We start from the raw sequence: 22460 nt of genomic DNA on the forward strand, positions 1-22460 counted from the left end.
TTGAAGGAGTCAGTAGATCATCAAACACAGAGGGAGAGGAAGATCGTTCCAAAGCTTAGGAGCAACAGTCTAGAAGGATTTCTCTCCTCTGGTCCTGAACCGTGTTCAGGAACCATCAGTAGATTCTGATCCACAGACCTCAGAGCCCGAGCTGGGGTGTAAGGCTGGATCAGATCACTGATGTAAGGAGGAGTCTGACCATGAATAGATCTGAAAGTTAGAACCAGAATTTTAAATTGATCCTGAAAGAAACTGGCAGCCAGTGGAGAGTTTTAAGGATCAGAGAAATGTGAGTTCTTCTACTAGAGCGGTTGAGAATTCTTGCTGCAGAGTTTTGTATTAACTGAAGGCGAGACAGATCCTTCTTGTTCTTCTGTTGTTGTTGTTGTTATACTGCATTTTTACATACAATAAATGATAATAATTGTATCAGTTTTAGTCCTCTGCACATATGACTGATTATAAGTAAATGCAGGAGCAGATGAATTTAAAGTTTATGAAGTTGAAACAGGAAGTGCACCAACTTCACGACATACACAACCACCAGCCCTGCACCGGCTGATTGATTAAGGGTTGAATTAAAAGAGCTTAGAGGCCATTGTTCTCTGGAGGCTGCGCTGCTTTATAATCTCTTGTAATTGTGCGTGTCCATGATATGCTGCAGATGATTCAATTACACCTAAAATAAACCATCATTTCATCATCTAATCGGGGGAACGTTGCTGGGTTCGGAGACTCTCCAGGTTTACACAGTAAAACCATTGTTTCAAGTGAGGATTGTAGGATGCAGTAAGGTTCGGCTCGGTTTAAATGTACGGTGTTTTCTGATGTGTGTGGCCGAGGTGATGTGCACGTTGAGCTCTAGCTTGTTAAAACAGAGAAGCTTAATTATGTGTTCATTTGATGTCTAACTCGATTATAGCGTCTACGGTTGCCGGTTATGATGGATTGTTTATTCCACATAATGTATTTTTATCTGGCTAATCATTCAGGAGCAGCAGGCTGTATCATCTCCCTTGATTTGAATTCCCCTTCATTGCATCTTTAACAGATTAATATTTAATTCCTGCCACAGCTGAACCACAGAGTAGTCCTTAACCATTTAAGACGTATATACATAGAGGATGAGATTTTCCCAAACTTTTTTTTTAAGAAGAAAATAAAAGTAGGTATTAAGCCCCAGACGCTGAATCTTTCTTTAGGGGGGAACAACATTTGTGTTTGTTAGTAAAATATCAACGTGTGACTGGATTTGTGCAGCAGTAAATATGTGCATCTGATAATATATTTTTGTTATCTTCTTCTTGTTAGAGAAGAAATGCACAAAAAAAGGAGAAATGAGAATAATAATGGAATGTTGAATTGCATCATAATACAGTAAAACATAGCTACACTTTGTTTTAATTGGCAATCCCTTTTAATGATGGCAGCATTTATTCTGCCAAATCATAACAAGGTTATCTCAAGACACTTTACAGTTTAAATAACACTTCATAAGAGAAAAACCCGTACCAGCAAATCACTTGTGCTGTAACCGGCTGGGAGGCAGAAGAACATTGTAGCGCAGGGACGGCAGAAAAGAAAAGAATCTAGATATGTTGACACTGTCATCACAAGGTTTAAGGAAATCCTGAACCCAGCAGCATTTTTTTGTCGGTCGACATGAAGCCAGAAATAAAAAGGCAGAGAGAGACAAAGCACTTGGAGTGTTAATAACTCTTTAGAGACTGGTTTAAAGGCCCATTTACAAAAGAAAATCATAAATAATTACCAACAAGTTCTTCCTTTTTATACGCTGAATCCAAAAAAATATAAAACTATTTTAACCTTTTTCTTGACGGTATCTTTACACCAATATTTTACCCCATATTATTGTGCTACATAGATTATATTGTATCAGTTAGATTTATATACGAGAGCTAAAAGATATTGGAAAATAATCTATTTTTTTTATATTTCTTCCCCATCAATGGGTTGATTGAGAACTTGGGTGACAAACTGGAGTCCTGTCCAGGGTGTCCTCCACCTCTCACCCATAGAAACTGGGATTGGCTCCATTAATTAATGAATGAATGGATTACAGTTGTAAACAAACGTAGTGTAAAACTTGTGGCCTTGTAAAAATATTCAGCACCATCATTTAGAAAAATCCTCTAAATACATGCAAAAAATTGTGGGATAAACATTTTTATTCATCAGTCAGTAAAAATACTACGACCATACAACAATGTGTAAGTCATGTCTGCATTTTTCTATTCCAGAGTCAGTTGCTTGTCAATTGTATATGTGTGATGATGAACTTTGGTTTACTTTAACAATCCAAAAGTTTGGACTCTTGTTTTTTTTTATTAATCATCAGTACCTGGCATTGGTACTTCCTGGTTCTTCAGCATCTTCATTTTCTTTAGCCAAAAAAATTCTATATTCTGTAATATGTATATTTTTACCTTCAATTTGATACTGGTTCCTGTCCTGAATTATTCTTTTTTAAATATTAATTTTAGAAGATTAATTCCAACTGAAAGAAAATTTAATTAAATTTTCAGCTGATTTCCAGTACATTTCCAACCCGAACTTACAGAAAAATCTCTTTCAAGGGAACATTTGCAAACAACTGAAGGGATATTCCCTGCCTTTGAACCTAGCAGTTCCTCTTTAGAAACAATTAAATGTCTGCTCTCTTTGGACACAGACAAGCCTCTTCCTGACCGATGGTGTCACAAGTAGAGAAAAGGTGAACACAGCGATACCTGGTTTATATCTAGTTTGACAGCATTACACTGGATTCAGGCGCTACTGTGAAGTGAAGCTAAACATAACGGTAAATATTAGGTTAACTGTTTAACCATCTGACCCAATAAACCTGTTAAATAAAGCTACACAATACACTATAAACTTGAGGCATATTGCATGTATGATTTAGCATTACATTAAGTACATTTACCTGTTGATATCGCAGACGTGGTGAAGTAGATTTTAAATCGAACTGCTTGAACTCTGTAAAGTTCACGGGCAGATGGGCAACGTTTTAAAAGGTATTTGATGATGAACATGTCAATTATTCTGCCTTATTGGTTACCTTTTAATACGATTGATGATCTCACAACCGTCTTGGCGGAGAAGTGAATGAAGAAGATATGATTGAAAAGGTGATGTGAAGTCAAATAAAATACGTTCTTACTAGTAAGCCTTGTATAGTACGTGTCTAGAGTTTTCTGACTCTGAAGGTTGGAGGAAACACAAACTGGAGCAATGGTTCGAGACCAACAAAGGGAGTGCTCGGTTCGACACATCCTGACAAAGGTCTTTGCTCTCCCTGAAGTGGCCTCGAGGTTAATGATTGACTGCCATTGAAGTGCAAAGCATAACAGTTATTTAATAGTCTGACTAACTTCCCAGATGTTTATGTTTGAATGGAAGAGGAAGGCGGAGGCAGAGCACTTTATTTGGTCAAATGGGGCCATTGGTTTAAATGGCCGTCAAGCCTGCTTTATTAAAGTGACGCACACATAAATATGAGACACGCACACTGAGACAAAGCAGAGGTAAACAGATCAGTTCCTCTCCAGCATGTTGCCTTCAGAGTCATGCGACGAGGCTCATTTAGAATCAAGTTGATGACACACGCAGATGTTTGACATGGTTTTATGTCGTCCTCACGCTGGCTCCTAAAGGTTTAATCCAAAGAGGCTTTACAGAGAAAAACGATGGAAGTTTTCCTTCATTGTGATTGAAATCCGCTTGTTGTTGACAAAAGGTCAGCATAAGGGTTTATTCACTGCTGATACTTAGTGGAGTCTTAACACATCTAAATGTGTAAGTTTCTTGTCATTCCTGAACTAATCCCAGGAATCTTAGAATCTTGCATGTTTTGATTCCTGATGCCTTCATTTCCTAATCCTTAAAATGTGCATACATTGTCAGGCTTCCAAATTAAACCTTTTAAGGTCAAGGTGTTGCCTTAAAGAAGAGCACAAATTTTAGGGCACCAAAGCAAACATTTCTTTCGAAGTAGGGGAACCAAAGCAAATGTGTTTATTTATATATATATATATATATATATATATATATACAGTATATATATATATATATATATATATATATATATACAGTATATATATATATATATATATATATATATATAATTATACACATAATCATGCTCTTTTTAACACCTATTGAAAACAACAAGAAAGTAAAATAAAGTAAAACTTCAACATATATTTTCAGTCAGTTATTTGACTTACAACAAATAATAGTAAGTAAGTAATTTTTATTTGTATAGCGCTTTTCCAGACCAGGGTCACAAAGCGCTTAAACAATCAAAACAATATTCAATAAAGTATATACTTTAAAGATCAAGATAAAACTGATAACATAACAGGAGTTACAGAAAATCAAGGAAAAGCCTGAACAAATAGAAACGTCTTAAGATGTTTCTTAAAGGAGTCAGTAGATCCATCAAGCGCAAAGAGAGAGGAAGATCGTTCCAAAGCTTAGGAGCAACAGCCTGAAAAGATTTCTCTCTGGTCCTGAGCCGTGTTCAGGAACCATCAGTAGATTCTGATCCACAGACCTCAGAGCCCGAGCTGGGGTGTAAGGCTGGATCAGATCAGTGATGTAAGGAGGAGTCTGACCATGAATAGATCTGAAAGTAAGAACCAGAATTTTAAAGTTGATCCTGAAAGAAACTGGAAGCCAGTGAATAGTTTTAAGGACTGGAGAAATGTAAGTTCTTCTACTAGAGCGGGTCAGAATTCTCGCTGCAGAGTTCTGAATCAACTGCAGACGAGACAGATCCTTCTTGTTAAGACATGAACACAAACTGTTACAATAGTCCAGACGAGAAGAAACAAACGCATGGATTACAAGCTCCAGATCATGTTGTGACAACATTTTCCTAAGTTTAGAGATTTTTCTCAGTTGAAGGAAACAGTTTCTGGTCAGTTTTCTGCAGTGTTGAACAAGAGACATGTCTTTATCAAATACAACACCCAGGTGTCTCAGGCTCAGTTTGACAGACTGACCTAAGTCAGCCAAGTACTGACTCAACCCTGGAACCTTATCATCAGGAGCAATCACCAGAGTTTCAGTTTTGTCCACATTTAGCTGTAGGGTGTTTTCACCCTATTATTATTATTATTATTTCATAATGCAATTACATTTTTAAATAATGCCCTCGGGTTTGACATAATGTCATTTTTAGCATATCAGCTATGCATTAACATCTTGTGCTTCTACTGCTAGAATTTTTTTTATTTATAACAAATATCTATTATAACAAATATTCACTGATTAAATAAAAGGCTTTGAACAAATAAGCACCTGGCATACATGTTTAAGTAATAATCATTTTAAGAACATGATAATAAATGACTGGATTATATGTAAAAATAAAATGAGTGATGAGGTTTCAGGAACTAGCGAGTTTCGATGGCAAACGAACCACTAAATAATTTTAGCACTGCATTTAAACAATGAAATAAACTTACCTAAAAAAAAGTTTTCCATTTTGCTACATTTTTTCCCAACAGCCTGTAATTCCTCATCTTTTTTTTCACCCATTCCTTGCTCTGCATTCTTAAAGCTCGCTGCCTGACCAAAATTCACCTTACAATCCTTCGAGACGCTGATGTAACAAGTGCATCACTTGGTTGTTTACGTTGTCAGTAAACCTTTGACACAAGCTTATAAAGGGCTGCTCTAATGTTATTTACCTTTCACCGTTGGTTATTGAACAGTCATAAATGTTAAATAACAGTCACGTCGGGATGATTGTATGTTCATTTGGCAAAACGATTACCAGTATTTATGAACGAATGCAAGTTGTTTCCGTAAACACGGGTACATTTTTCAGGGCATTACGACAAGTGTGAAGAGCGGTCAAACCCTGAGTTCCTCTCCAGCATGTTGCCTTCAGAGTCATGCGACAAGACTCATTTAGAATCAAGTTGATGACACACGCAGATGTTTGACATGGTTCGTCCTCACGCTGGCTCCTAAAGGTTTAATCCAAAGAGGCTTTACAGAGAAAAACGATGTAAGTTTTCTTTTATTGTGATTGAAATCCGCTTGTTGTTGACAAAAGGTCAGCATGAGGGTTTATTCACTGCTGATACTCAGTGGAGTCTTAACACGTCTAAATTTGTAAGTTTCTTGTCATTCCTGAACTAATCCAAATCCATCAATTTGATCCCAGGAATCTTAGAACCTCACGTTTTGATTCCTGATGCCTTCATTTCCTAATCCTTAAAATGTGCATACATTGTCAGGCTTCTGTTATTATTGATACAAAAGACGCAGATGCTGAATTTTGTGATTTACAAACTCATAACGGACTTTGAAGAAGTAACTGTGGCAAGTGACGGCTCCTCTCGTTCCGACAGATGTTGCATATGCTCGCAGTTCTGCCCAGTCAGCTCAGATGGCCTCGGGCTGCTCTGCTAGCAGAGAACAGCCTGCTGGGATTTAAACGTCCCTCTCCTGGCGCTGCTGGCGCTGCTGAAACTGCTCTGGAATAGTATAAGCACAGCTTGAGCTCAGTATTTGAGAATATCAAACGACGTTCAAACTTCCAGCCTTAGAGACTAAGTTTAGTTGAAGTTGACAGTCTGGGTCAAACGAGGTGTGTGTTGTATTTAATCTTGTTCCCCTGTGTTTGGATATTGCACTTACGATGCAATTCTGTCACATTGTTTTTGCTGAATCACATCTTGACATATTTCACCCAGACACCCCTCTGATGGGATTATCTCTGTCTGCCCCACTCTAGCTTTTAGGGTCATATTTATACACTTAGATTTGTATTTGCTTTATCTGTTATGTTTATCTTTCTTTTGTTATTGGTGCTCATTTTGTCATGTTTAGGTTTTGTAACCTGACATTTGATGTTGTTGAACCATATTAACAAGATAATCTTATCTGATATGTCGTGTTGGTGATATTTACAAAATAAAAGATGGCACTCGTTTAAAGTAGTTTAAGTAAGTAAAGGTTATTTGTAAAGCGCATTTCTAGACCAGGGTCTATTATATGCTTTAAAAGATCAAGACACATAAGACAAACACAGAAGTCCTAGAAAATCAGAGATTAAATAAGAGTGTCTTAAGATGTTTCTTGAAGGAGTCAGTAGACTCTACAGTGTGTGCTACCTTTGCTTGGTTAACTAGCTTCCTCTGTAGAGTGCACACTTGTACATTTAAAGGGGACATATTATAAACGACTGTAAACCATCTCTTTCTCTGGTCAGTAGATTAAAAAGAAAAAGACTTGATGAATATTGCTTCTAGTTTGCTTGTGGTGAACAGTACAAGGCTGCATTTTTCATCCAAACGTTCCATCTCCTTTCTCTTGTTTGTTTTTTTTAAATCTATTGTGATGGCTTTAAAGGGCTTTGGTCATCGTTTAACGCTTGTTTGGCTCTTTTCACAAGATACATCCGAGTAGATTTGACCTTGACCCAGAACACTTAAGACATCCTACACAAGCTGACTTCATTTTATGACGGGACAAGCTGTTAAGACCACCAGTCTTCGTCTGCCTTCATTACAGTTCAGGAAACCACATAAATGATGAGCAACACTAGACACATGGGGACTCGTGGAGAATCTGTATTCATCACTGAAGTTCCTAGTAAAAGACAACTAATGTCAAAACTCTCCTGTCTCACTCTCATGTTTCAAACGTTGAAGTTTCTCCCAAGATACATTGAGTCTCTCATCATGACCATGTTTTGAACTCATTACTTTATAAAGTGCTCCTCTGTCTGAAATCTCAGCGAACAAGAGGTTACGAGAGCGGGATCCATTATGACGTAATAATGATCTTCACACCTCCTCCAGCCAGCTGTAATCACGCCCGCTTTGTTTATACAACCAGTCCCTTGGAGGTGAAGACTTCCAGGATTAATGATGTACGGTGACAAGCCTCAACGATTGACCAATCACAGTTGAGTGGGTGTGGTTATGGTGAAAAATATTGAATCTACAGAAAACTAAGTGTTTTCAGTGGGCGGGGCTTAAGCACATTTTCTAATGTAAATATTTGAATCCACATGGTGATGACCGACTCGGAGTATTATGACACTATTGTTCATATTAGAGACGCTTAAATCAACACATCGGTTGCCCTTCAAGTAAGTCAGCAATGCAAGTGTTGTGCTTTAAAAGTCAATCAATATGTTAACCACATGTGTGTCGACTCACTGACTGCAGCATAATAAGCCGGCGACATGAAAGACTTTCAGCCTCGTGATGAAGGTTGTTCCACGCTCTCCCTGTGAAAATGCTTTCAGCATGTTGACTATAACCAATCTGCCGGGGGTCTCGCCATTGTTGCATAGCAATAGGCGTATAAAAGTGAATCAACGTACCAAACCTCTGCATCCCGGAGGATGAGCTGCAAGCCCTGAGTGTGTTATTAGTCGTGCTGTGACTCCACACGTTTTGTTTTCCGTCGCTCAGGGCGGACATTTTTGAAGAAAACCATACTGTGTTTAAATCATAGATGAGAAACTGATGATAATGCAACTTGTTGTTTTCGCATTCTCTCTTTTTTTCCTATCAACAGTTTTTCTTTTAAAAAGCCGGCGGGACGTTACTTGTCGGCAACTTGACAGCAGGATGATATGAGTTGTACTCGTTTTTTCCTCTCCTCCTGCTGGACATCCCGAGGAAACGTCAAGTTACACCAGTTGGATGGACAGGAGAAGCCAGTGAGCCTCTTCAATATGTCCATCAGACAGTTTCTCCCAGTTCTCGCTCCACAGCCACATCAATATCCTTGAATCGAGTCATGATTCCACGGCTGTGCTGTTCCAGCTCCATTCCGCTGAAAAGTTATTCGCGAATATCTCAACATGGAAAGGTTTTATTTTAGCTTTTAGGAAGATTACAAGGATTATAAAGCGCTTGCATGTTAGGATCGAGGTTTGGGGCCTTGAAACGGTGGAAGAGGATTTAAATGTTGGCGTCGTAGTTTCGCCTCGCCAGCTTATATTCAGCTTAGCTGCACGTGTTCTATTTACAATGGGGTCTTATTGGGTAACCAAAAGCTAACTTGGCCAAAGGGGATAAAACAAATGTGACTCAGCTGTACTTCAGTGTCATCGTATCACCACAGTGTTGTTCAGTGAATCATGCCTCACTTAGGTTTGGATTCAACGCACTTTTAAGAGATGCTCACCGATGCAAAGACTTGACTCGCACTGTTTTTTGTTCCTTAATATAACATAAGGTCTTATATTGAGCTCTTCACAGCAGAGATGGCCATGAAGTCATTTTTTTTAAAACTGTGTGTGATAATAAAGATGTTGTCGCTAAAATAAAAGACAGAGAATAAACCAAGTGGAAAAATATAGTAAATTATCCATATTATTATTTAAGTAACACATTACTGTTTACCTTGTAGTAGTAAAAAAATAGAGGGTGACCTTAGAAATTTTGAGTAGGAATTCAATTTTGGTCATTTTAGAATTTTATTTTTTAATTAATACTTGCTCAGACAATAAAAAAATACATCTGTAAATGCAATTTTTGTAGGTTATTCATCTCAATTTTGGAAATGTGTATAAATATACCTCCGTTTACCTCTATACCTCTGTATACCTCTGTATACCTCTGTATACCTCTGTATACCTCTATACCTCCATATAGCTCTATACCTCCATATACCTCTGTATACCTCTATATATCCATATACCTCTGTATACCTCTGTATACCTCTGTATACCTCCGTATACCGCCGTATACCTCCGTATACCTCTGTATACCTCTATATATCCATATACCTTTATACCTCCGTTTACCTCTGTATAGCTCTGTATACCTCCGTATACCTCTGTATACCTCTATATATCCGTATACCTCTGTATACCTCTATATATCCGTATACCTCTGTATACCTCTGTATACCTCCGTATACCGCCGTATACCTCCGTATACCTCTGTATACCTCTATATATCCATATACCTTTATACCTCCGTATACCTCTGTATAGCTCTGTATACCTCCGTATACCTCTGTATACCTCTATATATCCGTATACCTCTGTATACCTCTATATATCCGTATACCTCTGTATACCTCTGTATACCTCTGTATACCTCCGTATACCGCCGTATACCTCCGTATACCTCTGTATACCTCTATATATCCATATACCTTTATACCTCCGTATACCTCTGTATACCGCCGTATACCTCTGTATACCTCTATATATCCGTATACCTCTATATATCGTATACCTCTGTATACCTCTATATATCCATATACCTTTATACCTCCGTATACCTCTGTATACCTCCGTATACCTCTATATATCCGTATACCTCTATATATCGTATACCTCTGTATACTTCTATATATCCGTATACCTCTATACCTCTGTATACCTCTATACCTCTGTATACCTCTGTATACCTCTATACCTCTATACCTCCGTATACCTCTATACCTCTGTATACCTCTATACCTCCGTATACCTATGTATATCACTTTAAGAGATGCTGTTGCATTCTTCTGTTTTTCCTATTTAAACATTCCCAGTGAGGCTCTTCATTAACATGTATGTTATGCACACAATTGAAATGTTTTCAATCCGACCTTGAGATCTCTCTTTTTTTGTCAAGCCAAACACTTTCAATTCATAATAGATTCCATTTGAGCCGCTGAACACTACATTGAACTGTTTTGTTTTTTTTTAGCAAATCAATGTCAATTTTCTCTGAAAATATGCTCCACGCGCGAAGCATGTTTCTCCAGTCGGTCCATAAGGCTGTGTGGGTGCGGCCTTTGACCTGCTGCAGACGAATGCATAGTGATGAGGTGCGTCGTCCGCTGCCGCACTCCTGTCATTAACATGGAGCGTCATGCTCCTCCGCTGCACCAACCATTGTTTTTCCTCCCACCTTGCACCAGTAGATGTGTGTCCCCACCTGTTCCACAGTTTCTGATCCTGGCCAGGGTTTTGTCTTGAATATAAACATTTATGCCAGTTCTTTACGAGACGAGGGAGCTCAAAGATTTCCTGCCAGACATTTTATTGTGTCCACGCTGCTGACAAATGCCTCTCGAAGCAGCTTCTTCATTTGGAAGATTTTGTTGCTCTTGGGGTTTTTTTTAAGGCTAGTATTGGATCGCAGTGGATGTGACGGAAGGGTCACATGAGCGAAGAGAGCATTCAGAAGTCTGCCTCAAATCTAGCTTTTCCAACTCTACGTCCTGTTATTAGAATCTTGCTTGAGCCATGTGTCGTGTGATTGATGTTGAAAGGTTCTGCTCGTGTGTCTTCACTTAACATCCCGTCAAATAGCAGGTAACAGAACGCCATGAATATCCTGAAAACGACAATATTGTTTCTTTCAATGGACGACTAATGTGTACATATAAGTGTCTCTTAAATATATGTTGGACCTCTATTGTACTCATCAGTATGTGTCTGTTTGTACAAAACTCTCTTTTCATTGAAGTATTTAACCCAGATAAGCGGGAGAAGATGAGACTTATTTCTTGAATGTTTGATTCCTGTAATAATTTCCTCTTTCAGAAAATGACTAGAGACTGATTATCTAAATGAGTCTGAATAATTATTAAAAATAATTTATATTAATTTAGAATTAAATGGGGTTTTTTTTAATAAAAAAAAGGTACTCTAATGCTTTTGTATGGTCTTCTTTGGATCATAAAAAATGTATGGATCTTTTAATGTTTATTTATCTTTTTGATGCTCAACCTTTGACGTAAAATCAGTATCACAGTTAACCCATTTATTTCTTAGTTGTTGTCGATGATGTATGAACATGTATTACCGCAGAAGATGAAAGTAATGTATATGAATTTGTAAGTTTATATGTGTCATATTTGACTATTTTCAATTTCATGATGAATAAAAGTAAAATAATGACGACATATTTCCATTGAGGCCATTCACACTGACAAGGGAGACGAATACGAAATCTGAGGCTGGAGTTTGAAAGCAACAGATCATAGTCTGACATTCAGAGCATGAAATTCTTGCCAGGTGATTCAAGAATAGAAACAGAAAATAAAAAAATTTAATGTCGTTATTGCAGGGTTCATCTGGCATTTTTAATAAGTTAATCAGTTTATCACGTCCATTTCAGTGCACTGAGGAAGTGTGTCCAGTACTTGACAAGAAGATAATTTATAAATCATGCAAATTGCATAAATCTTGCAGTTTAGTGTCGTCTGCAGTGCCAAACAAACAGTATTTTTAGTCTCTTTATTTTTATTTTGAAACGGTGTGATCTTGCTTTTGTTGACTCGACTGTTGTGACCTAATGTCAGCCTTGGGGCATTTTTTGGTGTTTTAAAATGAGTCATAAATGCTGCTTTAACAAAAGAAGTCCTTACAAATGTAGGGTTTTTTGATTCGAGGGAGTACCACATCTGTCCGAGCAATAAAGTCTGCATGCTCTTGTTTTGGCACATGGGACTGACTGGCAGGAACTCTGGAGATCTTCTTAGCAGCTCTGACACAGCGCTGCCTGAAGGAGCTGAAGAGGTAGCTTAGCGGTGCAGGTTCTGCCAACATGTGTCCGACTAGAGAGGAGTCCTAGTTTCCCTCCTAATCCTTTGAGCCCTTATTCCCCGTTTTTACGCCAATTATTTTGCCATTCGTCGATGAGTTAACGGTAATGATGTGTTTCAGAGGGAGATGAAGGAACAGCTGGCCAGCCTGCAGGACAGCGAGAAGGGCCACACGGAGGCCCTGCAGCTCCTTCAGAGGCAACTCACGGAGACCAAGGTACTTTGACGTGTATCCTACTGAAATGACTCGAACGTCAATGTTCAGCTTCTGCCTCCGCAGACCAGTTTAAAGTTCATTCTTTCACACACGTCGCCTACAGCAAAATCTAGTCGCACGGCCTACATAACACGATCAATACTTAGTCTTTCCATAAAGAAATTCATCATGTGATAGAAAACTGCCCTCATAAGGATGTTACCTCACGCTGGTTCAATACTGTGAACGACCTGTAACGGTCTGGTCATTAACTGAGATGATAAAAAATCACCCACGCCTAAAATACTTGAGTAGCTCGTCTGCAATGAGGTTTGTAAATATTCTTAAAACTGTCTTTACTGTGTGATGTAAGTAAGTAAGTCATTTTTATTTATATATAGCGCTTTTCCAGACCAGGGTCACAAAGCCCTTAAACAATCCAAACAATATTCAATAAAATATATACTTTAAAGGGCGAGATAAAACTGATAACGCGTTACATCTTCTTTGTACACGTTTCTTTTTTCTCCCTGTATATTTTTTAAATATCAACACATAACTCCTGGAATCTTAAACTAAACCAAAGACGCTCTCCTGACTGGAAACCTTGGTTCAGGATGATTCTTAATGTCCGTTGAAATTATGAAGCAACAGGTCTACTGACTCCTTCATCTTAAGACGTTTTTATCTGTTCAGGCTTTTCCTTGATTTTCTAGAACTCCTGTTGTGTTATCAGTTTTATCTTGACCTTTAAAGTATATACTATATTGAATATTGATTGTTTAAGGGCTTTGTGACCCTGATCTGGAAAAGCGCTATACAAATAAAAATGACTTACTTACTTACTTAATAAAGGGTAGAATCTTTATGTCACTGGAAACGGATCTTGTCAATCAAAGTATGGCCAGAATCGGATGCATGGGGATGGAATCTCTTCTTATGAGTCTGAAAAAGTACTTCATGAAACGAAATGCCATGGTGTCAGACGTGAAAATGCCAGGACTGAACGCACACACCAGCTCCTCTGTATTAACAAGTCGTAGCAGGAGCCACAAGTCACTGCGTCTTGTCATCTCTCATCCCCCTGCACTGCAGACCCCCAGACTGCCAGACGCAAGAGGGCGTTTCTGTAAACTTTCCCCATCTGGGCCCGACACTCCCCGTTCGCCCGAGAATCTCATTGGATTTACATCCATTTACACTGAGTGCTCTCTGCCTGGACGACGGCCACACCATCGATCTCGAATATGTGGAGGCAGCGACCTCGCCTTCGTTCAGCGCTCGATGTCAAGGCCCTGGTTTTGGTGTGAAATTAAAAAAGGCAACAATGCATCAGCTTTCATTTCCACTTCATATACCTGCCTTGGCTTTCTTCATCTAATTGCCTCGCTTGTTGTCCCCCCCCCGGGAGGGTCCCTGTCAGTTAGATATGCATTGTTTTATTCGCTCCCCCGTCGGGGTCCATTATCACATGCTTGCCAGCCTGCTGTCTCCCAGGGCAGCAGACACCTTCCCGGTGCCATCGCAGCCTGCCGGGCTACAACAATAGACATGTCAGAGCGAATGAAGAGTGCAAGCCCCCCCACCCCGCCCCCCCGGCCCCCTACACACACACACACCAGCACCAACCTTTATGCAGGTGGGAGTACTGATCCAGCCTTCCTGTCAGACGTGAGACCACAATTCATCCTTGAATACAGGTTTAAAGAAGACTCTAAAATCTGAGCACATATCTCAGTTTGAGAAAGAAACAAAAGGTCAAAAGTTCTCGCAATGATTTCAATCCATGCGTGGAGTTGACAGTTTTCTCGTTCACACACAGATGGGACAACAGTTTTGCTCAAATGTTCTCCATGACTTTTTTTGGATTAATTATTAGGGATTTCCTCCACTCTCGACACCATCTGCCCTCACTCAGATGATTGCAGTTTCCTCTCTGCTCAGTGTGTTCAACAATTGTCCGTCTCCTCGTCCTCCATCTGCTGTTCTCTAAGTCCCTCAGACATGTTAATAAATGAGCTCTCTTAAATGTCATTAGTACGGAAGCGAAGCGTCCATAAAATCTATTTTACGGGCGCCATCAGGCCACATTATAGAGTTTACTGTCAGCTTTAAATACACATGTTTAGATTGACTTTCTTGGCACAGAGAGAACGTTGCTATGGTGTATGTGAGCTTTGAAAGAGATTTTTGTGCTGCTTTTTTTTGCTTTTTACAAGAATGTTATTTAAGGCTGTTACCAATTAATCTACTTTTTATTTAGCAGTAAAACATTTGTTCATGGTGACCAAATTTCATAAACTAAAGAAACTGTTGTAAGGAAACATAAATTCATATTAAGTCAACATTGACTAGAGTTGTTTTAAATTAAGCGTCTCAATTAATTGAGTCCGTTTATTTTTGTATTTCTGTATTTAAGTATCATTTCCTGGTTTTCAATCTTTTATGATTGTTATTGTTCTCTTGAAAGTAAGTAAGTAAGTAAGTCATTTTTATTTGTAGAGCGCTTTTCCAGACCAGGGTCACAAAGCGCTTAAACAATCAAAACAATATTCAATAAAGTATATACTTTAAAGGTCAAGATAAAACTGATAACACAACAGGAGTTCCAGAAAATCAAGTCTGATTGATTGTATTAGAAAATTATTATTGTCCAATTTATGACCCGAAATGATTTTCTAACTGAAAGAACTGTTTTAAAGTAAAATAACTGATACTTTCTAGACACATTATGCTAGAATGAAGAATTATTTCTGAATATTATTCCATCTGACTTTTCTGCAGTGAGACACTCTGACTCATTGTTTGTTCTGCTTCCATCCAAGCCGGACACTAACAAGTCTTACCGGGTTGTGTTTTCAGTCTTCAGCCAAGAGTCTGCGAGCGACCATCGGCGAGGCCTTTGACCGACTTCACCGCTTCCTGCGCGAGCGCCAGAAGAGCATGCTGGAGGAGCTGGAGACCGACACGGCCCGGAAGCTCGCGGACATCGAGCACAAGATCCAACGGTACAGCCAGCAGCTGCGAGACGTCAAGGAAGGAATACAGATCCTGCAGGAGCGCCTCAACGAAGCGGGGCGACACGACTTCCTGGAGGGAGTCGCCGTCACATCGGAGAGGTGCGTCTCTGCCCGACAAAATGGATCCCGAACATCTGTCACTTGCACTCGGAGTGAAATATTCTCAACATTCGTTGAGAAGGTTGACATTCCTATATTAATGATTGACTTAAGTTAAGTGCAACCCATGGTACGTTGAGTCTAGTGAACTATGAACTATTTAGTATCTTGGAGATTTTGACTCTCACTTGTTGAATATTCAGTTAATTCTGTTTGTTAACTTTTCATTTGACATCATACCCAATACAACATGATCACGATACAGGAAGTAGAAGTCGTTAAGTTACCTTACGATGTCCCAGGGTTGGTTCAGAAGGATCAGCCTTACATTCTCAAACTGGGCAGTGTGGATCAGAGGGCCACATGTGGCCCCTTTTGAGAGTTTGTGACCAGAGAGCTCAGAGTAAAACAATAAATACAATCATGTAGAAGTATTTCTGACAGAAAACTGACCTGCTCTTTTTTTTCCCCACTAAGGATTAAAGGGAAAATACATGAGACCAATCTGACGTACGAAGATTTCCCGACTTCCAAGTACATGGGGCCCTTACAGTACAGCATTTGGAAGTCTCTTTTCCAGGATGTCTCCCCAGGTCAGAAAGAATTTAATAACGTTTGTTTGTCTCTATTTGTTTCTCATTGTCATTTCATTACCGTCATTATTATTGTTGTAGAAGTCTTAAACTGCTTGTTTCATGAAAGAGCAATTGGAAAACTAATAGAAGAGATTTCCGTGTTCAAGGTACTGTTCTGTTCCCACTCCTGTCACTCATGATTGACATTTCATGATTGACACTGCGGACAGGACTTCAAGACGACGTAAATCTGAAGATTTATGCAGAACTTTAACTATGGTGGAAGTAGACACTTCAACACAAGCCAATGTCCAAACCCAAAACAGATTCAACTCTTTAAGAGTTACAGTGAAAGCGTAACAACAAGAGGTTTACGTAGACATTCAGTATTTACAGTGGGTTAGTGGGTTGGTTAAGCCACGAACTGTGATAGACAGTTGGAAAGTCATGGCTGTCATAAATAAATCATAGCTATAATAATGTTGTTAATATCTACATCAGACCAAGAAGCCCATTGTTCTCCTTCTTGTGTTGAGGAATGTTGCTTCTATAGTGTATCAATCTACAGCCACAACGCTTTTTTCTTTCTGCCCGAGTTCTCCTGACTTCAAGCCAAATGAAACATTGGTTGCGATCCATCAACGGCGAGAGACGATCGTCCGTCATCACTCTCGTCTTCCGCGGATCAGATGGAATCACTCCTTTCTTTTTCCGCTCACAATTCAGCTGCAAAACTATTTCCTATTCTTGCATTTGTCCCGGAGTGACGGGCGGGTGCCGCGGTTCTGCAATTTTAATGGCTCCGTTGAAACCAACACTAGAGATGTCATTGAGCAAAGTAACTTCGTCCTGTCCTCTGGCTGTCAGCCAGACATTTCACCTCTCAGCGTCATGGCTGATAAAAATACAGGAGGAGGACAAAAATGCTCTCTGCTGGGTCGGCTGTTTGAATCGAGAATAAAAGGAACAAGCAGTTGTTCAGCTAAAAAGCTTTTCTTGAAAAGTGAAACTTCAGCAGGCAGAATCCAACTCCCAGCAGGCCAGTGAGCTCCTGTAATTATGGCTTTACTGTGCTTTGAAGAGGATCTGCAGTGACTGAGAACCTGGAGCTTCTCAGAGTTCGAGTTCAGACATGAAGGTTACGACACACTCGCATGACCTAAATCCGACTGTGGATATACAAGCAGTGACGGCGTTTAGTTGCTCTCTTCACATGAGGAAATGCAATTGAAGAGTCAAGACGCTCTGCCACATGACAGTCTGTCAGGGAGGTCAGGGGAGGCAGGTGAGGCAGTGCCTCAATCCATCACAAACTGTGTTGAAACATGCAATTGACGCCGGTTGCCGTATCTCTGGATTTCGCCAATATGATGCTTACAGATACATTTATTTGCCTTGGTTTTCCACAGTCTAGCTGATGCATTTGACCATTAAAGTTTAATGTTTGTAAGGGTCTTTTTTAAGTTTTGCTGATTTTAATACAAATACAGCACTGACATCATAATGCTCTCAAGCTAATTATCAATCAGGATTCTTCACTCTTGAGCCAAACTTAAATCTGGAAAGTTCTCGCTAAACTCTACGGTAACTTTCCCAAATGCGATTTGATAAGAGGAAATAAACGCTCGGCTTTTAAATGAAAGCATTGAATCAGTTGCGTCTTCCTTGTAATCCTTTAATATCACGGTCATACTCTGTGTGGTTTAAAATCCATGTTTGCTAATCCTTTTTTTTAATGACTTATCAGTTCATTAATTTCATCTATTGATTGTTTAAAAGCAATTTAGATTTTCAGGCAGTTGCAGGATGAAGATTTTGAATACATAACTTTAAATAAATTGATGATTAAAACTAGTATTTCAGCTATGACTCGTATGTCAATGTCAAAGATGTTTATGAAGCTATAAATCAATATTTATCCATAATCTATGACTGAGATAGATCTAGAGGATGTAGACTAATAGCCCACAAAATATCACAACAATTCAATTTAGACTTTTTGCCAACTTATTAATTAAATCATATAATTTTAAATCATCTACATGTGATATTGTCAAAGATGACAGGTTTATGCTATAACTGTGTGTGTGAAGAATACTGTTTGTTTTCAAATGAAGAAGTTTCCCTCCTGGGTAATACACTTGTAAATCTGACTCTAAAGGAGTCGGTGCCTCACCAACCATGAACCTCACGTCACTGCTTTTCTGATATGTTTCTCACTATTAAGCTTGTGTAACGATCCAAGAAACCCATAGTGAGTTTGATGTTTTGATCTACAGAGAGATTAATAAAGTTTATCCAACTATCTATTGTTAGTACTTCACTACTGGGTCAATGTCTTCACTTAAACAGTCATTCAATGCAAGTAATTAAATCTCCTCTGCGTCCTTGAAGTTCTTTTAAGAAAGATGGAGGTCACTTCAAGGACAAAAACAGTTCCTGCAGACATTTTCAAGGGTTGCCATGGTTACTAAAAATGGTCTTCCATACTCTATGTGAAGAAATGCCAAAAGAAGATCCTTCTTTTTTTCTGTTTCCTCAGTGCCTGCAGCATTGACCCTTGACCCCATCACGGCGCACCAAAGGCTGATCCTCTCCGACGACTGCACCATCGTCGCTTACGGGAACCTGCACCCGCAACCCCTGCAGGACTCCCCGCGCCGCTTCGACGTGGAGGTCTCGGTCCTGGGCGCCGAGGGCTTCGGGTCGGGCGTGCACTACTGGGAGGTGATGGTCTCGGAGAAGACCCAGTGGATGATCGGCGTGGCCAACGAGACGGTCAGCCGCAAGGGCAGCATCCAGATCCAGCCCAGCCGCGGCTTCTACTGCATCGTCATGCACGACGGGAACCAGTACAGCGCCTGCACCGAGCCCTGGACCCGGCTCAACGTCAAGACCAAGCTGGAGAAGGTGGGCGTGTACCTGGACTACCACAAAGGCCTGCTCATCTTCTACAACGCCGAGGACATGTCTTGGCTCTACACCTACAGGGAGAAGTTCCCCACCAAGGTCTTCCCGTACTTTAGCCCCGGTCAGAGTCACGCCAACGGCAAGAACGTGCAGCCGCTGCGCATCAACACCGTTCGCCTTTGAACACCCCGCCCTCACTTTTGTAGGTCTTCAAATGGAATTTTAAAATGGGAAATGTCCATTTTTTTTCCAGTTCCGTGTTGAAAAAAACATGCTCGATGTCGTCACTACATCTCACCTCGTACCGACTTGAAACGTCCACAGGTGTCGGCCTGCATTCGAGTCTCGCGTACTGAAGACTCTGACACGTGGACCTACACTGGTGCCCCCCGCCTCCTCTTCATCCTTCACCACCTCCTCCTGAAGTGACTCTCGGGTCCAACCCTGCACGGCTCCAGCGAGGCGGCGTCCGACACGTGTCGCACCCTCACGTCAGACGCCGCCTCTCTGCTGGACCGTTTGGACATTTTCATGGAATGTGACTGAGCGCTGGCTTCAGGGAGCTCCTGACGCCGTCAAGTTCTGGTCAAGAGTTCTTCACGCACCAGCAGTTATCTTCGCTTTAACGAAATAAATCAACATTAAGAGCTTTTTTTTCTTTAATTTTATTATTATTATACACATTTCACCCAAGTGACATTTGAGCTTGTGTCATTTGCTACATGCCATTTGTAAACGTCACTCAGGGTATGTTAAAGAAACTGAAGAGAATTTCTAATAATATTTATAATTATCTTCTCAACAAATGTCTTAATCCATCCTCAACTAGATTGATGTAAAAAAAAAGGTAATTTCAAAGTAATGTAGCTCAATGAAAACATTCTATATGGCATTTAATCAATCATTTTTCTTTTTTTTTTCTTTATCGAACTCATTTATGATTTGCAAATTGTGTGTTTTACAAATGAGATTAACGTCAAGTATTGGGACGAGAATTGAAGAGAGTTCTTGTTTGACTTGTGTGTCATTTATGTTGTTGTTGTGTTGAGCGAGGGTCGGTGCACCGACACTACGGTTGGATGTGTAATCAGTTCGTGCAGTTTGAGGAAAAAACCTTAAATCTTCTGAAGAATGGAACGGAGATGAATCTCGATCCCAAGAGCTCCGTCCTTTCAAACAAACCTGAGCCCGGTTTGTCACGTTGCTCGCTCTTCTCTTTGATCTGAAATGAGATTGCGTTTTTTTTTCGGAAATGTAACGACTATGACACTTTTTTGATGATGATGATGATGATTGTGTCACTTGATGAGCGTTTTCTTTTGCACCCGGATTTGTGCCGACACAGTCTGCTCTCGCTGCTGCAGGTCTGTGCGGAAACTTCTAATGTAAAATAAATTACTGTTAAGAAAAACGATGTGTCTGGTGTTGGATTTAGAAATATATCAAGGCTATTCAAGCCTCGTGTTGTTAAGGCGTTGGATTTAAATGAGTGAATTGAATATGTAATAGAAATGTCACTGAATAATGATACAAATTGATGCAATTTCATCTTAACCTTCTATGCCTTTATCAGAGGCCAAATCTTTTTTCTCCTCAAAAAAAGTCTTCCAGGAGAAGACGGGTGTTCTTGGGTGAAGCAGGAGACATGGTCTCTCTAATGTCTCCTCGGTCTCTCCTGAGGTCCCAGTTGGACATGACAGTCATCCTCTGAACACTGTCATCAGTGAGCAGAAAAGCAGATGGAGCATGAATGCTCCTCCCATGATGCAACACTAATAGACTCAGGGACGCATTCATTCCTCGTACTATTAGTTTTTTTTTTATTCTGAGTTTAGGGGCAGGAGTGAAGTGAAAAGATGATTCTATTCCATGTTAATCTTTGTTATTTTTCTTTGTTTTCTTTGATCTATGTTCTTTATCTTTAGACTTGTGTCATCTTGCACTTTCTTTTTAATGAACTTTGTTCTTGTTTTATAAATCTATCGTCTGTGTTGCTGTGTGCTGGAAAACAATATACTGAATCCAAATCCTGATTCTTCAAGAGAGTGACCCCGAACCTTCAAACTCACCTCTCTTTCATACACCTCGATGGCCCCCCTTCCTCAGGTGATCTGTGGCCGACTCCGAAAGTTAATTAAAATCATCCTTATCTGTGGAACTTCGCTGTGACTCTGTCAAGCTCTCTATCGTGGAAGTTCTATCAGCGTCCATGAATCTCAAAACAGTTAAATCTGTGGCTGAGTAAAGAAAGTCTCTTTGTAAATACTGTATGTGTGGGATCGAGTACAAGCTGTTCAAACGTTTGAAGGTCAGGTTTTACGAAAGAACAGAACCGTTGTTGGGTCACACACAGTTCCAACTTTTATGAATGCTATTCCAATATAAAGGTAATACGGTTAAATGAGCTTTTTGGTAAATATGATCATATATCTTAATTTATTATAATAACATATATATATATATTTATTTATTTTGTTTGTTTGTTTTTTTCTCAACTGCAGAGAGAATTTATGGACACAATGCATGTCATCACACACACACTGATCAACCCGACAGCTCTTCTGTGCTGTAGAAGAAAACCACCTGAGGGTGGACGGGGTCATCATGTCACGGTTGAAAAAGTGAACTCAAAAACAGTGTTATTTAAAACTGCTGTAACACGCAGAGTGATGTAATGGTCATCACTTTACAACCTGAAGTCAAAGACTCATATTCTGTCCTCCAGCATCTTCACTCGCCATAAAGACATTTTTTTTCTTCATCCAGTAACAGACGCTTCCACCCCGAGGGGAAAACGTCCATTAAAAAAAGTCACAGAGCTTTTCATAGTGAGACGTGGATCAGATTCCCTCCTGATGTGGCCCTCCTGAGGCCCCGGGGACGCTTTGATCTAGCGCTTCTGCAGAACTGAAGGTATTGCTTTGCCTTTTTTTTTTTTTTTTCCCTCCTCAGTTCTAAATCTAGACGCATGAAAAGACCTGTAATTCCCCGAGGAAGTGTTGCATTGTGTGTCGGGGTTTAGCATATCTGTCGCTGTCACACTTATCCAAACACCATTTGTTATCATTTATACTGGAGCAGGAAATGTGCCAGAGAACATTTCTCTCAGAT

General features: G+C 39.8%; 1 protein-coding gene across 1 annotated transcript in view; it reads left to right on the forward strand.

Annotated features, from left to right (window-relative positions):
• Positions 1 to 20760, forward strand: part of trim62.1 (tripartite motif containing 62, tandem duplicate 1) — a 28470-nt gene extending 7710 nt beyond the window's left edge. The window contains exons 3-6 of the mRNA XM_087800242.1: positions 12671 to 12766; positions 15608 to 15864; positions 16342 to 16457; positions 18982 to 20760. Coding sequence (XP_087656368.1) covers positions 12671 to 12766; positions 15608 to 15864; positions 16342 to 16457; positions 18982 to 19532 — 1020 coding nt within the window. The 3' untranslated portion in view covers positions 19533 to 20760. The remainder of the gene's footprint in view (positions 1 to 12670; positions 12767 to 15607; positions 15865 to 16341; positions 16458 to 18981) is intronic.
• Positions 20761 to 22460: the final 1700 nt, after the last annotated feature.

This window comes from Callionymus lyra, chromosome 10 (assembly GCF_982586985.1).
Source record: "Callionymus lyra chromosome 10, fCalLyr1.hap1.1, whole genome shotgun sequence".
NCBI lineage: Eukaryota > Metazoa > Chordata > Actinopteri > Syngnathiformes > Callionymidae > Callionymus > Callionymus lyra.